This window comes from Mauremys mutica, chromosome 4 (assembly GCF_020497125.1).
Source record: "Mauremys mutica isolate MM-2020 ecotype Southern chromosome 4, ASM2049712v1, whole genome shotgun sequence".
Classification (NCBI taxonomy): domain Eukaryota; kingdom Metazoa; phylum Chordata; order Testudines; family Geoemydidae; genus Mauremys; species Mauremys mutica.
The window spans coordinates 40,929,614-40,946,932 of record NC_059075.1 but is presented as its reverse complement, the minus strand read 5'-3'; the positions used below and the strand labels follow the sequence as shown (position 1 = coordinate 40,946,932).

The following is a 17,319-nucleotide window of genomic DNA, read 5'->3' as shown; positions in this document are numbered from 1 at the left end:
GTAAATACCAGTTCATATGGTTGTCAGTGCAAAGAAGATCAGGCCCACTCTCTCCTCCTGCAAACATAATGAGAGCTAGACCCCAACCCCGGGTCTCTCTGCTCTTGTAGGGAACCGACAGCTACGCTACACCATGCCTGCCACACCGGCAGTGACAGCATGAAGGAGATTAGTTGTCCCAGGCCGCTGGGTGATCTATATGTCTTCCCTTCACCACGCAGCAATCTGAGAGAACTAGTCTCCCTCGCTGCTGGCATAGCAGCCAGCTCCCCCCTTAGCCAAAGATGACAACGTTCTCTTCCCCATCCCCAGATGGCATGCCACTTACACCCAGACATCACACAGCATCAGAGACTTTTCAGCCACTTGTAGAAAGCCAGTCACTAACTTTCTAGCAATACTGTCCCCCGTCCTTCCCAAGGGGAGATTTCTGGGTGGTGAATTCTCATTCATTCCAAGCCAGAAGAACCCTATTCCTGGATGGCAGAAAGGAACTGCCAAGTTGCAGCTGAGATCCAGCCAGCTTTGGTGGGTGACTCACATCCTCACCTTACAGCCCTCTCTTCAGAGCCTGCAGCTAGGGTGACCAGACAGCAAGTGTGAAAAATCAGGACAAGGGGTGGGGCAGGGGGGTAATAGGAGCCTATATATGAAAAAGACAAAAAAATCAGGACTGTCCCTATAAAAAAAATCAGGACATCTGGTCACCCTACCTGCAGCAACCCCCTCTCCTCACCCAGTTAAGAGTGAATATATGAGGTCACCTTCATTTCCGCCCAACAGAAGCTGGGATTTGGGTCAGGGAAGAGAAGTGATATACAGCAAGAGAGGAAAGCAAGAGACTAGTTCTGCCCAAAGCCTTGGGGGTAATTCCTCTAACGGGACACTGCAGATTTAGCTCAGGCTTCCCAGGGTAATTAGGTGTCAAAGCATAGGCACCATGCAAGTGTGAGGCTGGGGATTTGTGCCCAGTCCTCAGGCTCCATGTCCATGGGCCCCAACATAGGCAAGAAGTCACCACAGGTTTCAAGGAGACATTCCAAATGTGGAGCAGATTTCACCTACATGCAGAGACTTGGTTCGCCGCTTTGCTTTGATTCATTTATTGCCACCCACTGTCTATCCATGTGTCTCTATTTACCATGATACAGAACCCCTGCTCTCTTGGGCTTGGTCTCCTCTAGGTCCAGCTGGATCTTGCTTGTGCTATTGTAGAAGGTCCCAGCACAGTCTGAGCCGCCAAAAACCAGTACGGTGCACAGGTTGCGCTTGCTCTGGCTCTCCTTGTCCAGATCTGTCAGGTGGGCAGAGGTGAGGTTGAGCAGTGTGTGGCCAGCCCGAGGCACTAAGGAGAGGTGACTGTGTGTCACTGTGCTCCATGCAAAAGTATCTGCAACAGAAAGGAACGATCGCTGCTGGCAAAGCTGTCCTCTGCACCAGGGATGAAACAGACAGATGGACACAAGGCTGCCAGAAATACCAGCAAGTGCATTGTCACTGCAGCACAACAGCCACCTTCAGCAATTCTTTGTCAGTCAGCAGCTCTGAGGAGGGGATGGGGAGTTACTCACCAAGGTGAAAGGTGAATACATCCTGCAGGGCTCCCTTGGCATTGCAGCCTCCACTGATCAGGACCTTCTGGTCAGACACTGGCATTGCAGCATGGAAGCTAGAATCAGAGCAAAGCATAACAATAACCAGAGCAAAACATGCAGGGGACCCACCTTCCTTGCCCCTCCTCCCCCAAACACCACCTAAGGGGCCTCTACTTACCTAGGAGAGGAAGCCTGGGATAGTGGTTCACGCCACAGATGGGAGTCAGGACTCCTGAGTTCTAGTCCCAGGTCTGCCCCTGAACTGTTGCATGATCCCGGGCAAGTCACTTTCCTCTCTGTGCCTTAAATGGTGACCCACCTCTGCAGGTGCTGATGCTTAATGTGTGTCTGAGAAGCACCAGAGAACCTCAGACAAAAGGTGCTAATGAAGGGCAGAGGGGTTTATGTTTGCAAGTACCCAAGGGCCTCCCTTCAGGAACCGAGCATTCTCCTTATAAGGGTTTCTCCCTTTCTTTGGCTCTGCTGCTGCCCAGGCACCAGGGAGGGTGAGTTGTGCTGAGTGGTAGCCCTGCAAGCATGCAGGAAGCACAGTTCCAGCCATGAAGCGAGATACAGAGGGGTGGGGGGAAGAAGAGGCCTCTTGATCCTGCAGCAGGATCTTACCAGCGTGAAGAAGGCTGTCCTGAAAGAAACGGGACCGGCACATACTCCATGTAACCTGAAGCACAGGGGAAAAAGCAGGAGACACTTCAAATGCATGGAAATCCTAGCAGCTCTGCCAGCCCCACTGCAAGACACAAACCTCTGTGCTGAACATGGGGAACACAGGGTTTGCTGCATCAAATCAGAGCAGCAACCGGTTTAATCTGCTACCCAGCTTCTTGCAATCACCAGTGCCTGATGTTTCTTACCCCCTGCCTTGGGCCAAGCCATCTACCCACCCCATCAGGGCCTTCCCTACATCCACAGCTTCCCATCCCCTTACTCTGGTCCAGACACCTCAGAGCCAGGCTGTCCCCCTCCCATATCACATAAGGGCCCTCATTCACCCACTGTCCCCCAATCATGTTTCCTAAGGCAGGCAGCCCTTGGATTCCCACCCCAGCTGCCCAGTATAGCCTGACAGGATGGTAATGTCCTATTCTCACCCAGATCCAGGATGTGCACATCATTCAGGTACAAAGGGGTCCTCTGACCCCCAAAGATCACCAGCTTGTTCTTCAGCAGAGTGGCTGAATGGCTGGGGAGAGAGGGAGGTGAGTGAGGAAGGCAGCCTCTGGAATTTCTTGGAATTGAGAGTTCAGTCTCTTCACAAAAGCAGGCTTCCAGGAGAGCCATTAACTCAACTACATGCCCCGCCGCCGCCCCCCCCAAGCACCACCCCGCCGAAACAAAAAACAAACAAACAAACAAAACCCTCCAGCGCTGCCCGGACGAACCAAAAAATAATAAAAAAAACCTGAGCACCACCCCGCCCCAAGGTGCCACCCCAAGCACATGCTTGGTCGGCTGGTGCCTGGAGCCGGCCCTGCTGTGGGGGACAATCATGCCCTGCCCTCCAAGTGTGGAGATTAACTAGATGGGACCTGCTGGTTCTTCCCTCCCTCTATCTTTGAGGGCTGAAATGAAGGTGTCTCACCCGAGCCGAGGTAAGGGCTTCTCTCCCTCCACAATGGGCTGGTACCAAATCTTGTACTCAGGGTTGAAGACGTACAGTGTGTTGCTGCAGGCTCTGGACTCCAGGGATGCCATCTTGGGGAAAGTCCCTCCAAAGATAAAAAGCTCCTTGTGGTAGATGGTGGCGCTGTGGTAGGCCAGTGTCGGCACCTTCCCCTTGGCCTGAGGAAGAAAGTTTCTAGTCATGTTTCACGTGTGAAAATGAAGCACACAGGTTGGCTCCCTGCTCCCAGCTCCCTGCTGGCCATGGGCATAGTGAGTCCTTGTGCCACTCCACCTGCTCCATGACCAGAACTCTAAGATGCAGGTGGACAATATCTGCTCAGTTTATGTCCCACCTTTCTCTGACCTGAATGGGGCATCACACCACTGATCCCAATTGGTTCTGAACACAAACAGGAACAGGAGGTCATTCTGGAAACATTTCTATCCCAATCACTGCTAATCTCACCTATGCCATTCTCTCTCAGCCCTCTGGCTTTCCTTGTGCTTTAGTGCTGCCCAGAAAAGGAAGAGAGGAAGGTGCAGGGGATAACCAGCTGGGAAAGTTTCTCTCCAGGAAACAAAGAGGGAAGGGGGAAAGCACAAGATGAGGACCTCTGAACCAAGAAAGCCAGATCATTATCTTGGTGCCCAGACCAGGTTTTCACTAGCCCCCCACAAATGGGGGACCATTTCTCCTGAAATTTGTGTGCTATGCTCCCAAGTAGCCTGGTCAGATACAGCATCCAGCGTCAATCCATTCTGCCTCCAGCCTCACTCACACTGGATGCACTATCTGGTTTCCAGTGAGCTTCAAGCTTTTTAACCAAGTTTTCCTAGCTGGGTCTAACTTGGCTCTCGCCCCAAGGGACAAAGCAAGGAGGGGATTAGAACCCAGAACAGCCCACTTCCCCTTTGCCCTCCTGAAGGCTCCCATCGATGACCCTAACCACATCCCTTCCACTGACCATGAAATGGGAACCAACGGACAGTGCCTGACACTGGGCCAGGGGCCAAAGAGCGAGCACAAGAGCAAGGACATAGGCATATTGCTCTTGGGTTCCCAGTTGGTCCCTGACAGAAACACACTTCTCCCCCCGCCACTTCCCCCCATGCTTTGTCTCTTTCCTGCAGAAGCTCCACTACTCACGGCCACAAGAAGCCACTTCCAGGTGGATGTGTCCAGGATGTGGATAGTGCTGTAGGGCTTGCCCTCCTTCATGCCCCCAAAGACATAGATGCGTTTGGTGTCCAGGTCGTAGGTGGCGGTGTGACCACGTGAGCAGGGCGGCACAGAACCCAGTGATGGCAGATCCATGGGGAACCAGAAATCATTGTCTATCGGAGTAACACCATACTAGTGAGGGGGCAGAGACCCTCCCTTTACTCCCCACACCTCAAAAGCCCTATCCCCTATCAGCCTTTGGTCAGGACCCTGCTCCCTTCATTCCTCCCACTCCTGACTCAGTGCCAGAGGGAAGGGCTTGCAGCAGTTTCTGGGGTTGGAGGTGGAGGGCGTGGGGGCAGCATATAGCTGGGGAATAGCAGGACATAAAGAGGGGTGCGGTGTGTGTGTAAAGTGGTAGGACCCTGGCTCACCCCACAAACCCCTCAGACACTGCAAAGTGTGCGCAACCTCTACTCCTTGAAAGCCATCCATCTCCCCCTTTCTGCTTCCACTGACGCTCCTAGTCCTAACAGCCAACAGCAGGAGCAGCTCACACATGCAGGACTGCAGGTTCAGGCTGCGGCCCATGGCACTGACCTCAGCACTGGGTGGCACCAATGGATGGCCCCCAGCCTCAGCAGCATGCAGCCTTCTGCTGAGTGGAGGGACCAAGAGGGGGAAATGGCGCTACCAGAAAGGAGCAGGGAGGAGGAGTAGTCAACAAAGAACATGCAAAAAGGATAAAACAGAAAAAGGAGGAAGCTGAGCAAGAGAGAAAAATGGAGAAATAGCTGCCCATAGCAGGGTGAGCTGAGGTGCCACAGGGGTACCCTCCCACATTCTCATCCCAGCGGAAGGAGCCAGTGGCTTCCAGCCTATCCATGCAGAATAATACAGCCCTCCCTGCGGAGAGTTCAGCACAGAATGGCATTGGCATGGGTGGAATGCTTCATCTGCCTGGCTCGGAGCAGACCCAATGCACTCAGCTCCTGCTTCGCCCAGAGATGCCTTCCGCCCCTAGGGACCTCTGCCTTCCCCTGCCCAGCCCCAAACTTCTCACCAATCTCTAATTTCCAGAGAGAATCCTTGCAAGGCTGTTGATTGGCTCCCTCTCCACCAATCAAAATGGCTGTTTCTGGGTCACTGAGGCACATGGCATGACACCATCGTGGGCTTGGACAGACTGGAGGAGGAGAGACCAAACCGAACTGTGTCACTGGACCAGATATGGGGGCCTCAGGGTCTCCTTGCTTCCATGGAGAAGGCAAAGTGAGGAGGCAGGGGCCTGGACTCTCATGGGAAGGTGGTGGCCAGAGGCCCTGAACCCCCAAGGACAGATGATAGGGCAAGAAGCACTACATACCTACACCCAAGTGGTCTGGAGGCCAGGGCCACTTGGGCATGAGGATTTTCTTGTTGGCTTTAGGGAGTAATCATGGGGTTTCCCCTCCCCATTCTCAGTAACACAAGAAGTCAGCAGTGGGGAGTCTGGCTAGCTGCAGGATCATGCTCCCTGCACTTCATGACAAGCAGGTGGGGGGGCATTTTGATCCCTTTGAGCATCCATGTAGGAAAGAATCCTCAGCTGTGGACAGGTCCAGTTCTTTTCTCCTACATTTAAGGGTATTGGGAGAGACTGGTGACTAGGGGACTGCCAGCTCCTAGGGCACATTGTGGGTGAGAGGCCACGGTTCTCTCCAGCTAGTTCTTTAGGGAAGCTTCTTCCCTTCTTCCATTTCCTTCTCCTTTCCCTTCCAAAGTTCTTCCCTCACCAACAGGCCCCCGTACTAACTGGTGGGGAAGCTGGAAAAAGTTTGGTCAAGTCTATCCATCATTTACCACCACCACCCCCTTAGTGAGCCCCACCAAGTACCTAGTGGGGCAGCTCAGATTTCAGGGAGGCTGCAAGTGGCATTGGAGATAGTTCCTGTCCCTCTCACAATGCCCAGGGTGTATAGTTTGGGAGCAACCCCATGAGGGCAGGCAGAGTACGCATAGTCTGCTCACAGTTCCTGATGCTTAGGAAGTTAAAGGGACAAGCATGAATGTTCACTCCAAAGCCTATGTCATTAAAGGAACAATATCCCCAAGTGGCTCAGATGCCAGGCCAGGGTCTGTGCACCAGGTTCTCACCTTGCAGCTCCTTCACCTCCAAATCTGCAGAGAGAAAACACAGATAGATGATGGTCCCCTGAAAGCAGCAGCAGGGAGTCACCTCCTAGAAGCTACTCAAGCCTGTGATACAGTGCAAGTACCTCTTCTCCCTACCCTGTCACACTGCCATGGAAATGACACTTCTGAACATGGAGATCCATGGGAGTGGATACATGCTAGCACACTGGTTCCAATCCAGCCACTATCAGGGTGACAGGCTGACTCACAGAGAGTGAAGAGTCACCACCAGCTCATTTTGCCTGTCTGCGTAAACCTCCAGGTTCAGGGACTTGGGTCTCAAACAGCATAGGAGAGTAGGTGAGATTAGTGCTGGTGAAAGGTGCAAGAGAGAGAGCCCTGGAGAGAGATGTTATCTGTATCCCCAGAACAGGTACAAGTAAAGCAGGGCCCCCCTCTGCCACTGTGCTTCACCCACTCCCTGGGGGGACCCCTCTAGGTTGAGACAGGGGATCAGGCTCCATTACTCCTCTGCTCAAACTGCCAACAAGGGGAACCATTGTGACAGTGGTTTGGGGATGGGGATACTTGTTTCACTAGGAATGAGACTAAGACCCAAGAACTCATTTCGTACAATAAATAGCCTTCAAAGGCTTACAGCTTTTGGTCCCAAGCTGGGGCTCCGCATTTGGCATCAATTAATGACGTGTCCACAGGACCAAGAGATATAGTACTGGTAAGGGAGACTGGCTGGTCCAATGGACGGGGTACAGGACTAGAGATCATGATACCGGCGATCTCAGCTCAGCTGTGTCACTGACCTACTGTGTAACAATGGGTAATGCTCTCTGTGCCTCAGTTTCCTCAGCTATAAATGGGGATAATTACATTTATCTTCATTTGTAAGTGCTTTGACACCTACAGATGAAGAGCTGAGTGAACTATTATATGGTGCAGTGCAGTGGCATTCAGGAGACCCCGAGTTCCATTTCCGACCAAACAGGCAGAAGTTGCACACTCAAGCCATTTGTTCAAGGACAGAACCGGAGAGAGATTTTCAGGGTTCTGAGAGGGACACAGGGGACCCTCTTGGCTGGGGTTAGGAACACACTGGGCAACTGTCCCTAGAGGCAGCTCACACAGGTCTGGGAGTCAAGCAGGCAAGACCCAGAATAGACACCCTGAAAGCTATCATCCTAATGTCTGCATCTCACGCCACATTTATGGAACCAGAGTTACCTTCAGCATCCTGCTCCCCTTCACATGCCCTGTGCTCAAACAAGACTTTCCTAGGCTGCTTTAGCTGGAGAGGACTAGGCTTGCGGATTTTCCTCCTGGCCTCCTTGGGTGCCTTCTGGCCAGTGGGTGACTCTGGGGTAAGGGGCATCAACAGCTTTTTTGGTGGTGGAGATAAATCCTTACTTCTGGTCCTTTGTGCTCTGGCAGTTGCCTCCAAACTCTGACCTTTAACCTGTCCAACAGAAGTCACAGCAGAATCGGCTGCCTGTGGCTTCTGGGAGAAAAAGTAAGCCCATTCTATATCTCACTTGGCTCTTTAGATCAGTCTCATCCATGGCTGGAGATGACAAAAGGACAGGTAAGCCAGGACCCCCCCAGTTAGCCCACTACTGTGGTGGAGGCTAATTTTATGGAGAGAAACAAGCTGCTTTGAGCAGGGGGTTGGACTAGATGACCTCCTGAGGTCCCTTCCAACCCTGAGATTCTATGATTCTATGTAGCCACCAGCTGTTCCTCCTGCTGCATGCCCAGCCAGCAGTCCATCTTCAGATTGCCAACTGAAGAGTGGCAGAGCAAGAACGGGGGCATTATTGGAAGGTGGGAGAGCAGCACAGTGACAAGCTGAAGCATTTACCTGTAGACACCAGGTGCATTTGACTCAAGTGAGGAACATTACAATTCATTGATCTTTTTAGCAAGACCAGACCTTAGCTTCACTAACCTGTTCAGCCAGGGCCCTGATAGGAGAGTGTGCCAATGGCTTCACCTGCAAATAGAGCTCACTGGCCTCAAGTGGCTACAAGCAAGGGAGAGGGTGGCAAGGTACAGCTGAGGTGTCCAACGTACACATACCTCAGTGGTATCGTCCAAGACCTGGATGGGGGACATGGTATCTTCCGGGAGGACTGGTGATTGGGTGAGCTCCGGTGCCAGAAACGGACGAGTGGGGGTGCTGTTGTAGATGCCCTTGAGCAGCTAAGGGACAGACAGGGACCGCAGAGCAGCATAAGAACAACATTCTCAGCCTGCCTCCATATTTCATACACACCAGTGGCTTAGTCTCCCTCACTCACAGAGTGAGTAAAAAGCTAAATTACGAGAGAGAGATCAACTGCAGGCCAGGAGCCCATGTTCAGCTCTTAAAGATTCCTAGGCCAGAAAGGCCCACTGTGATCATCTAGTCTGACCTCCTGTATAACACAGGCCATAGAACTTCCCCAAAATAATTCCCAGAACAGATCTTTTAGAAAAACATCCAGTCTTGATTTTAAAATTGCCAGTGATGGAGAATCCAACATGACCCTTGATAAATTGTTCCAAAGGTTAATTACCCTGTGTCATAGGTTCTCTCCCCCACTTGGAGCTTTTGGGTTCCAAGATGGGGACCTGCATGGACTCCTCTAAACTAAAATCCTAGTTTAGATCTGGTTTTCGCTGCCACCAGTTACGTTTAAAGTGGATAACACACGGCCTGTTCCCCCCTCCACTCTCCCTGGGAACACAGATTCAATCTCCCTGAATCTCAACACAAAGGGAAGCAGCCCACTTCCCCCCTCCCTCTCTCTCCTAGCCTACTCCGGAGAGATACACACCGATTCAACTCTGTGAATCAAACCCAGGAGGAACTCACTCTTCCCCCCTCCCCTTCCCCTGAATTTCCACACGAGAAGGAATTAACCAAGTCCAAAGAAAAGAAAAGAATTTATTAAAAGAACAAAAATAAAGTACACTATCTCTGTAATACCAGGATGGAACAATACACAGAGTCTAACCTATAAACCTGGAGAGAATTCCCCCTCCCCCTTTCTTTCTCAGTAAAAGCAAAGTAACAGCAATAGAAATAAAGAGATTCCTTCAGCAAAACACACAATTGCAAAATGTAGAAATAAACTTATAATACTAGTATGCCTTTCTAATACTCACTAGACTGAACAGATGAAAAGTACTGCAGAAACCTGGGAGGACTTGATTAAGATGTTTGGACTCCCTTAACTCCCAAGAGAGACTCAACTCAAAACAAAGAACACAGAAAAAAAAACTTCCCTCCACAGAGATTTGAAGTTATCTTGTCCCTGATTGGTCCTCTGGTCAGGTGTTCCTCAGGTACTGCTTGTTAACCCTTTACAGGTAAAAGAGACCTTAACCCTTAACTAACTGTTTATGACACCCTGATAGTCAAAAATTTCTTATTTCTGGTCTGAATTTGTCTAGGTTAAACTTCCAGCCATTGGATTGTCTGATACCTTTCTCTGCTAGATTGAAAAGCCCATTATTAAATGTTTGTTCCCCACATAAATACTTATAAACTTACCCCCTTAACCTTCTCTTTGTTAAGCTAAATAGATTGAGTTCCTTGAGTCTATCACTGTAATGCACGTTTTCTAATCCTTTACTCATTCTCGTGGTGGAACCTTCTCCAATGTATCACAATCCTGCTTGAATTGTGGACATCAGAACTGGACACAGTATTGCAGCAGTGGTTGCACCAGTGCCAAATACAGAGAGAAAATAATTGCTTCTCCTAGCTGAGATTCCCTTATTTATGCAACCCAGGATTGCACTGGTTCTTTTTGACACAGCATCACATTGAGACCTCATGTTCAGCTGATTATCCACCATGACCCCAAAATCTTTTTCAGAGTCACTGCTTCCCAAGCTAGAGTTTCCCATCTTGTAAGTATGGCCTGTGTTCTTGGTTGCTAGATGTATATATTTCCATTTAGCTGTATTAAAACACAGTGTTTGCTTGTACCCAATTTCCCAAGTGATCCAGATTGCTTTGAAACAGTGACCTGTCCTCTGCATTATTTACCACTCCCCCAGTTTCTGTGTCATCTGCAAAGTCTATCAGTGATGATTTTATGTTATCAATGACCTGGAAGAAAACAATGTTAAATAGTGTAGGGCAAAGCACCGAGTCCTGTGGGACCCCATTGGAAACACAGCTGCTCAACGATGATTCCCAATTTACAATCACATTTTGAGATCTAGCAGTTAGCCAGTTTTTGGAACGTGGACTGGTGGTGATGAAGGTGTTTCTCACCCCAGAGGTATTTACCATAGTGGATACTCATTCACGTGGAGCTTCTTTGCTTCTCTTTCTTTCCCATGGGGCTAGGCAATTGTCTAGGCGGAACCGTCACAGAGCTACTGCTGGGAATTAAGCAGAGCACCCAGTGCTGTGATAGCTACAAACAATGTAACAGCCAGGTCCGGCTCCAGGCACCAGCTTAGCAAGCAGGTGCTTGGGGCAGCCACTCCGGAGAGGGGCGGCACGTCCAGGTATTCAGCGGCAATTCGGCGGAGGGTCCCTCGCTCCCGCTCAGAGCGAAGGACCTCCCGCTGAATTGCTGCTGATCGTAGCTTTTTTTTTTTTTTTGGGTGCTTGGGGCGGCAAAACCCCTGGAGCCGGCCCTGGTAACAGCCCCAGGGAAGTGAAACAAGGCAGAAATCCTCAGAGTCAGCCAGCAGTGAGACTCTGGAACCGATTCAGGTGCTGGCTCTGAAAGGTTGCAAATATGAACATGCCAGGTCCCGAGGTCATCATTCCCAACCTTGACAGCAATGCCATAGGCCTCAAAATCTGCAGGACTAAGAGAGTGGAAAGCTACATGGATGCTCAGATGGACAGACAAGGAGTCTGAACTCAGCCCATGGACTGGAGCCTTATTCAGGAGTGCTGCAATCAGGAACTTTCCAGCCTCGTATCAATAATAATACCTAGCTTTATAAAGCTTTTCATCCATAGACCTCCAAGCGCTTTACAAAGGACAATAGCAAGAAGGAGAGGATCCATCTCAGGGGCACTTGATCCAATGATTTCAACACATAGGCAACCAACTGCCTGGATACCAAGAACTGGGGTCAGAATGGAACTGAAACATCTTTTACCTATTAGTATCCTGTGGCATTTAAAAGTCAAAGGTGCATTGGTAGACCTGTGCATAGAACATAGGTCTGGAACAGCAGGGCTTCAGGTCAGGCCTGAGGTGCATTAGCACATCTGTGGGAGGAGACCAAGCACTGGAATAGCAGGGGGTGTTGCAGGCCATAACCAGGACCCACAATAGGAAGAACAGGATATGTAGGGAACTGCTTTCTTACCTCCCCATTGACAGTCAGTAGAAGTTTAACAGGGTTGCCACAGTCCATTTGTTTCAATGAAGCCATCAGAACATCCACTCTCCAGTCACCTTCCCACACAAGAGACCTGTGCAAGGACCATGGAATCTCAGCTCACAGTGGACACTGCCCAGGGGAGACATCCTGCTCCCTTACCAGTGCTAATGTTCCACAGAATTCAGTGCCCCCAGGCCACAAAGCACTCAGCCCTGGGAGGGAGCTCTCCCCACCGTCTGTTCCTTCCAGATCCCTTGGCTGCAAGGATTCTTTTTCACCCTAGTAACAATATGGGGGAGAAGGGATGATCTGGGGGAAATTGCCACGCCAATAAGGGGGGGAAAGGTGAGCTGGGGAGCCCTTCCAAATTCTCTCCCACCCATCTTAAGTTCCTAACTTAAGCTCTATAGGATGGTCAGAAAAAGCTATGCAGTTCTATTCTACAGGCCTTCTCCATAGGAGCCCACACACTTTTTACGTTCAGTTTGTGGTGACTGTCAAGGAAACGTCCCACTCTCCTGCCCACAATCATCAGGCCCTATCTGCCAGAGGGGGCTGATCAGAGCAGACAAAAGAATTGATTACAATCTTTGAGAGGGGAAAGATGGCCGAAAAATAAAAAGTTGTCAGGTTCTCCCTGCCTACGCGTCAGCTCTGCCTGCAAAAACGTTCAACGCTTTCTGTGCTAGCAGAGAGCTGGCTGGGTGCTTTCTGCTGGCAGCTGCCACGCTACATCTGTGCTCCCCACTGCTACAACAGCTACTGTAAGGGGAGCTTCATGCCCATATCCCCCATGGGTCCTGCACCATGTCAGACCCATTCACCCCAAAGCTGGCCACCACAAGGAAGAAGAGGGGACCAAGCAGCTGCTGCACGGCCTGAGTGTGCTGCAGCATATTTTCCCGTTGGGGCCAGCTTGCTAGTGCTCAATCCTAGCCCAGAGTTTTAAGAGCTGGTCCCAGGAACAAGACCTGGAACCCTATTCCCACTACTCCTCATATAAGTTAGGAGGGACCCACTCCCTCCACATCCTCTATTCCCTTGTTAGCTGAGGAAGACCTGCCCCCCCACCACACACCAGAAGAAACATCTGCCAGCAATCAGCTCAGATTGACCTCTAATAACAAAGGGGACCTAGTCACCAACCATCCACCAGCACCCACCAGAAGGGATCCACTCCCCACACGACAAAGCACCTCTCAGCCAGAGACCATAGGGGCCCATCTCTCTCTGCTGTCACCGGTGTAAGAAACAATCACAAGAACCTCCTGGAAGGGCTGGGATGGAGTAGCAAGGGTTGACAGAGGGGTGGGGGTGGAAGGGCTGACAGAATTGGGAGGTGATGGGAAGATGGGTGTTATGTACCCAGGTGTTATGATGGGTGTTATGTACCCAGGAAATGTCACTTCTGTCAGCCCCTGATGTGGAGCATTTTTCAAGGAGCCCCTGTTAAACCATTGGCAGCATATCAGTGCCTATCCAAGCCCCAACATTTACCTCACATCAGACCCCAATTTGCCAATCCTTTGTGGCTTGACATCTGGATTCACCAGCACCTCCACAGTGATGCTTGTGTTTTGGGAATAACGATTCCAGTCACCCAAGCCAAAGATTACAAGTTGTTTTGGCAAAGGCAGAGGCAGCTGAATCTGGTAACACATCCGGCTGGATTTGCTTGAAGAGACAACAACAACAAAAATGGTGTAGCAGAAATAGAGGAAGCCCAAATGAAAACAAGGAGAGGCCTGGGCAGATGTCCATCTGAGGAGAGACTGAGAGGATTAAGACTATTTAGTTTAGAGAGGAGATGAATAAATGGGGATGTGATTAACCTACAGAAAATAATGAATGGGCTAGAGAGGGCAAATCAGATGCTTCTATTACCCTTTCTCATCATAATATAAGGACAAAGGATATTCAATAAATTTGAAAATGGGGCAGCTGGTGTGCACAGACCACTGCCGATCATGCTGATCGGTATCGTTTCACTGGGTCCTTGTACTCCCTTGTCTACATCTAACTGTTGGCTCTTGTCTTAGGCCATATCTACACTACCATTTATGTTGGCAAAACTTATGTTGCTCAGTGGTATGAAGTAAGGGTACCTTACCACCGTCCGGCCAACAGCCACCGCTTTCTGGTGCAGGAAGGGTTTTTTCCCTAAGGCTTCTCTCCCCGCATCCAGAATATATTCCACACAACCCAGTTTGAGAACCTCTGGCCTAAGGCTATGTCTACATTAGATTCCTTACTGCGGCACAGCTGTACCGATGTAGCTGCGCTGCTGTAGGATCTCCCATGTAGCTGCTCTATGCCGACAGGACAGAGCTCTCCACCCCCTCAAGCACCAGAAGCTATGGCAGTGGGAGAAGCTCTCCCGCCAATACAGTGTTGTGCACACTAGCGCTTATGCTGGCATAATTTAGGTCACTTGGGGGGTGGAATATTCACACCCCTGAGCGACATATGTTTTCCTGTCATAAGTGGTAGTGTAGACATAGCCTTACTGCTCTGTGTTTGTACAGCACCTAGCACAGTGGTGCCCTGGTCCACCATGGCTCCTAGGCACCATGGTAATACAAATAAACAATAATCATAATTTAATTAAATTGAAAGGCAACACATTTCAAACTGATTAAATATGTACAAGCTCCTTAGAGAAGGGACCATGGTTGGTCCTTAATCCTGACTAGGGCCTCTGGACACAGCAGCCACATAAACAAAGGGTGGCACTCAGTACCCGATCACTGACATCCCTGTCACCTGCAAGGCGCCCACAATCCAGGGGCTGTCTCTAATCAGCCACACCAGGGGATTACAGCGCCAGCCGCCCTGGGCTGATTCCGGCACAGCACTCAGAGAGTAGGAAGTGCTGCGTAAAAGCCACCTACCGCTTCTACAGACAGAGAGGAAGGCCGGGTACTAGCGAGCTGCGTTTGTTTTACTCCCCACTGTTGAGCAGAGCTAAGGGCTGGCGGGGCACGGGGGGGCTGGCGGGGCAGGGGGGGGTCTGTCCCGCGGGGTTCACACGCCGGGGACTCGGGGGCAGCGGCACAGCTGCGGGATGGGTGCCAGCAGTGGCGTCGCCCGCAGGCGAAGCGGGGAATTGCTAGAGCTGAGAGCCCTGACCCGTGCGGGCTGAGCGCGCTCGGAACCCAGGCCGAGCCTCCGGGAAAGCCCCAGGCCCACGTGGAACTCGAGAGAGCCGGTGGGGCCGGGCCTACAATGCTCGTCCCCGGGTCCCTCCCGCCGCGGATCTCACCTGCTGAGCTGCCGGGCCGGCTCCTGCAGCGACCAGAGCACGTAGAAGTGGAGGCTGGTGCCCGGAGCCGAAGCCACACTCCGGGGCACCTCGGCCGGCGCATCCCACCGCCCAAGGCCCCCGGGAGCCCAGCTCCATCGGCGGTGCGGAGACCGCCCGCTGCCTGAGGCCGAGGGGCTGAGACTGGAAAGCAACATGGCCGGGGAGCAGGTAGAGGGGAGCCTAGGGCTTTATACTCAGCTCGGAGAGGAAGGGGCACAGGACAGCCCCACCTGGGGACCCCCAGAGGCCCCCGATCGTGGGGCTGGCAGGAACCGGGGGTACCCCCATAACTGGGCGGGGATGGGGAACAAACCTCTTCACCCAGGCCCCGTTTTTTCCCTCTTTTCCTGTATTCATTCTTGTAGATGGGTCATGGATCTGACCTCAGTCCACCCCCTCCACAGCTCCCCAGGCACAACCCCACCCACATCACCACTTCCACCACTCCCCAGCTGTGAAGGGAGCACACCAGTTGGTCCTGTCATTAGGCTGGACATCAGCTATTAAACCCAGTTTAGCCCACACCCGTGTAAAGTGGTCATGGCAGTGGTAGAGGTGGCAGCGAGCAAGTCCAGCCACACCAGTTACAGCGGAGATTAGCCAGTTCCCCTTGGTAATCAGAGCACTGCAGAAATCAGTGCCATGGTCAGTGCTTTTTTTGATCTGGGGCTTAGTGCACAACGGGATCTAGTTCTGGGAGGGTTTAAGCCCGTTGTCTGTGAACTGGGTTGAAGGGGTACCAGAAGAGGATTATGGCTGACACCCAGTCAAAGATAGGTTTCCAAGCATACCCCACAGTTTTACAATGCAATGCACATAGCTTTGGGGTGGAGTGGAAAGATTGATAGTCAGAACAATGTAGGACCTTAGAAGTAAAATCAGCAGAAGCCAATAAATTAACAGCCTGAGTTCAGACATATTCAGACTAATGCAAGAGAGAAGGATCCTCACAGTCCAGCGTTCCAAACCCATCCCTTTCCAGGCAGTTGGGGGGAGGGGAGGGGAGAGAGAGAGAATGCCTCTACTTCAGGGGTTAGGACACCCATCTCCTCCTCCAGCTGTTGTGTGTGGAGCAAGGGAGCTGCTGAACTCATTCCCATAAGAAACACCTTAGGCACCTAAGCTGTCTGAATCCAGGCAGCTCCATTTGTTGACTGCTAAACAGAGCTAGTACCTAATTCTGAGAGGGAACAGGTTTAGGATACATGCGTTGGGTTGGCATCTCCTATTGGGTAGTTTAGGCAGACTCCCACCAGGTATGCTGGCTTAGGTGCCTAAGAATACAATCTACAAATCTCTCCCCATTCATTGTATAGGGAGCATAGGTGCTTAATTCAGGCTTTGAATCTCAGAATTGTTCCTATGATTTTCTAAAAGCTGGTGCTGTGATGCTCAGCATTGTAATAGCTATGTCCCTTCCTGGCTCCCCCCATGTGTCCAAGAGTCAGAGTTAGGAAAGTGTTTGTGGTACAGTCAATGTAAGAACCACACAGCTGAGCAATTAACTCATGAGGTAAGTTTCATGCCTACTTCTGTTAAAGAGTTGTCCACAAGCCAGTTTTCTGCCTCTGCCATTTGAAATTATTCAAGAACGGGGGTTTAGATAGGTTACTGTGGGCATTCAGTGGGTAGTTTGGCCCAGAGCACATGGCCTTTTTTCCTCTTCCATGACTGGATGAGCACAACTCTTAGAGTTAGGTTTCCAGTGTGAATAAATTCAGAATGTGCTTTGTGAAAATATCTTTTACATTTACCACTACCCTGTATGCTCTTGCCCATCCCTTCATTCACAACCATACTCAGAGAAAAACAGCAGGGTAAAAAATACAAACTGGAGCCATGTGGACATTGTGAGAGGAGCCCTAACATTTGCACTAGTCACTCCACTCTGAACTCCTTAAAAGCACCCAATGCTGCATAAATGGTGAAGGGTACGGTACATAAGGTCACAGACAGATAGTGTAGCTGTGTTTCTGCTTTTATTTTATCTAGCAGCTGTTCTTTACAAAGAGCCTGCTCCTTGGGGATATTTAAATACAGCCTTCAGATTAGCCTAGTGCCTCTCCATACAGCCCCCTATCCACAGAGGCTGAGAAGGAAAACATGGTTTCTGGGCAATTTAATTAGTCTCTCAATTGGAAAAGAAACCTTCTCTCCCTCTA

At 50.9% G+C, this 17,319-nt stretch overlaps 1 protein-coding gene across 1 annotated transcript; it reads right to left on the bottom strand.

The window, feature by feature from the left end:
- Positions 1–768: 768 nt before the first annotated feature.
- LOC123367916 lies at positions 769–15,433 on the bottom strand. The gene is made up of 13 exons (XM_045012248.1): positions 15,116–15,433; positions 13,351–13,527; positions 11,839–11,944; positions 8,587–8,709; positions 7,735–8,008; positions 6,517–6,540; positions 5,444–5,566; positions 4,366–4,553; positions 3,196–3,395; positions 2,705–2,796; positions 2,220–2,274; positions 1,572–1,669; positions 769–1,390 (listed from the first exon to the last, which is right to left on the bottom strand). Exons 1-13 carry the CDS (start codon positions 15,310–15,312, stop codon positions 1,134–1,136), a joined length of 1,914 nt encoding a protein of 637 aa, XP_044868183.1. The 5' UTR covers positions 15,313–15,433; the 3' UTR covers positions 769–1,133.
- Positions 15,434–17,319: the final 1,886 nt, after the last annotated feature.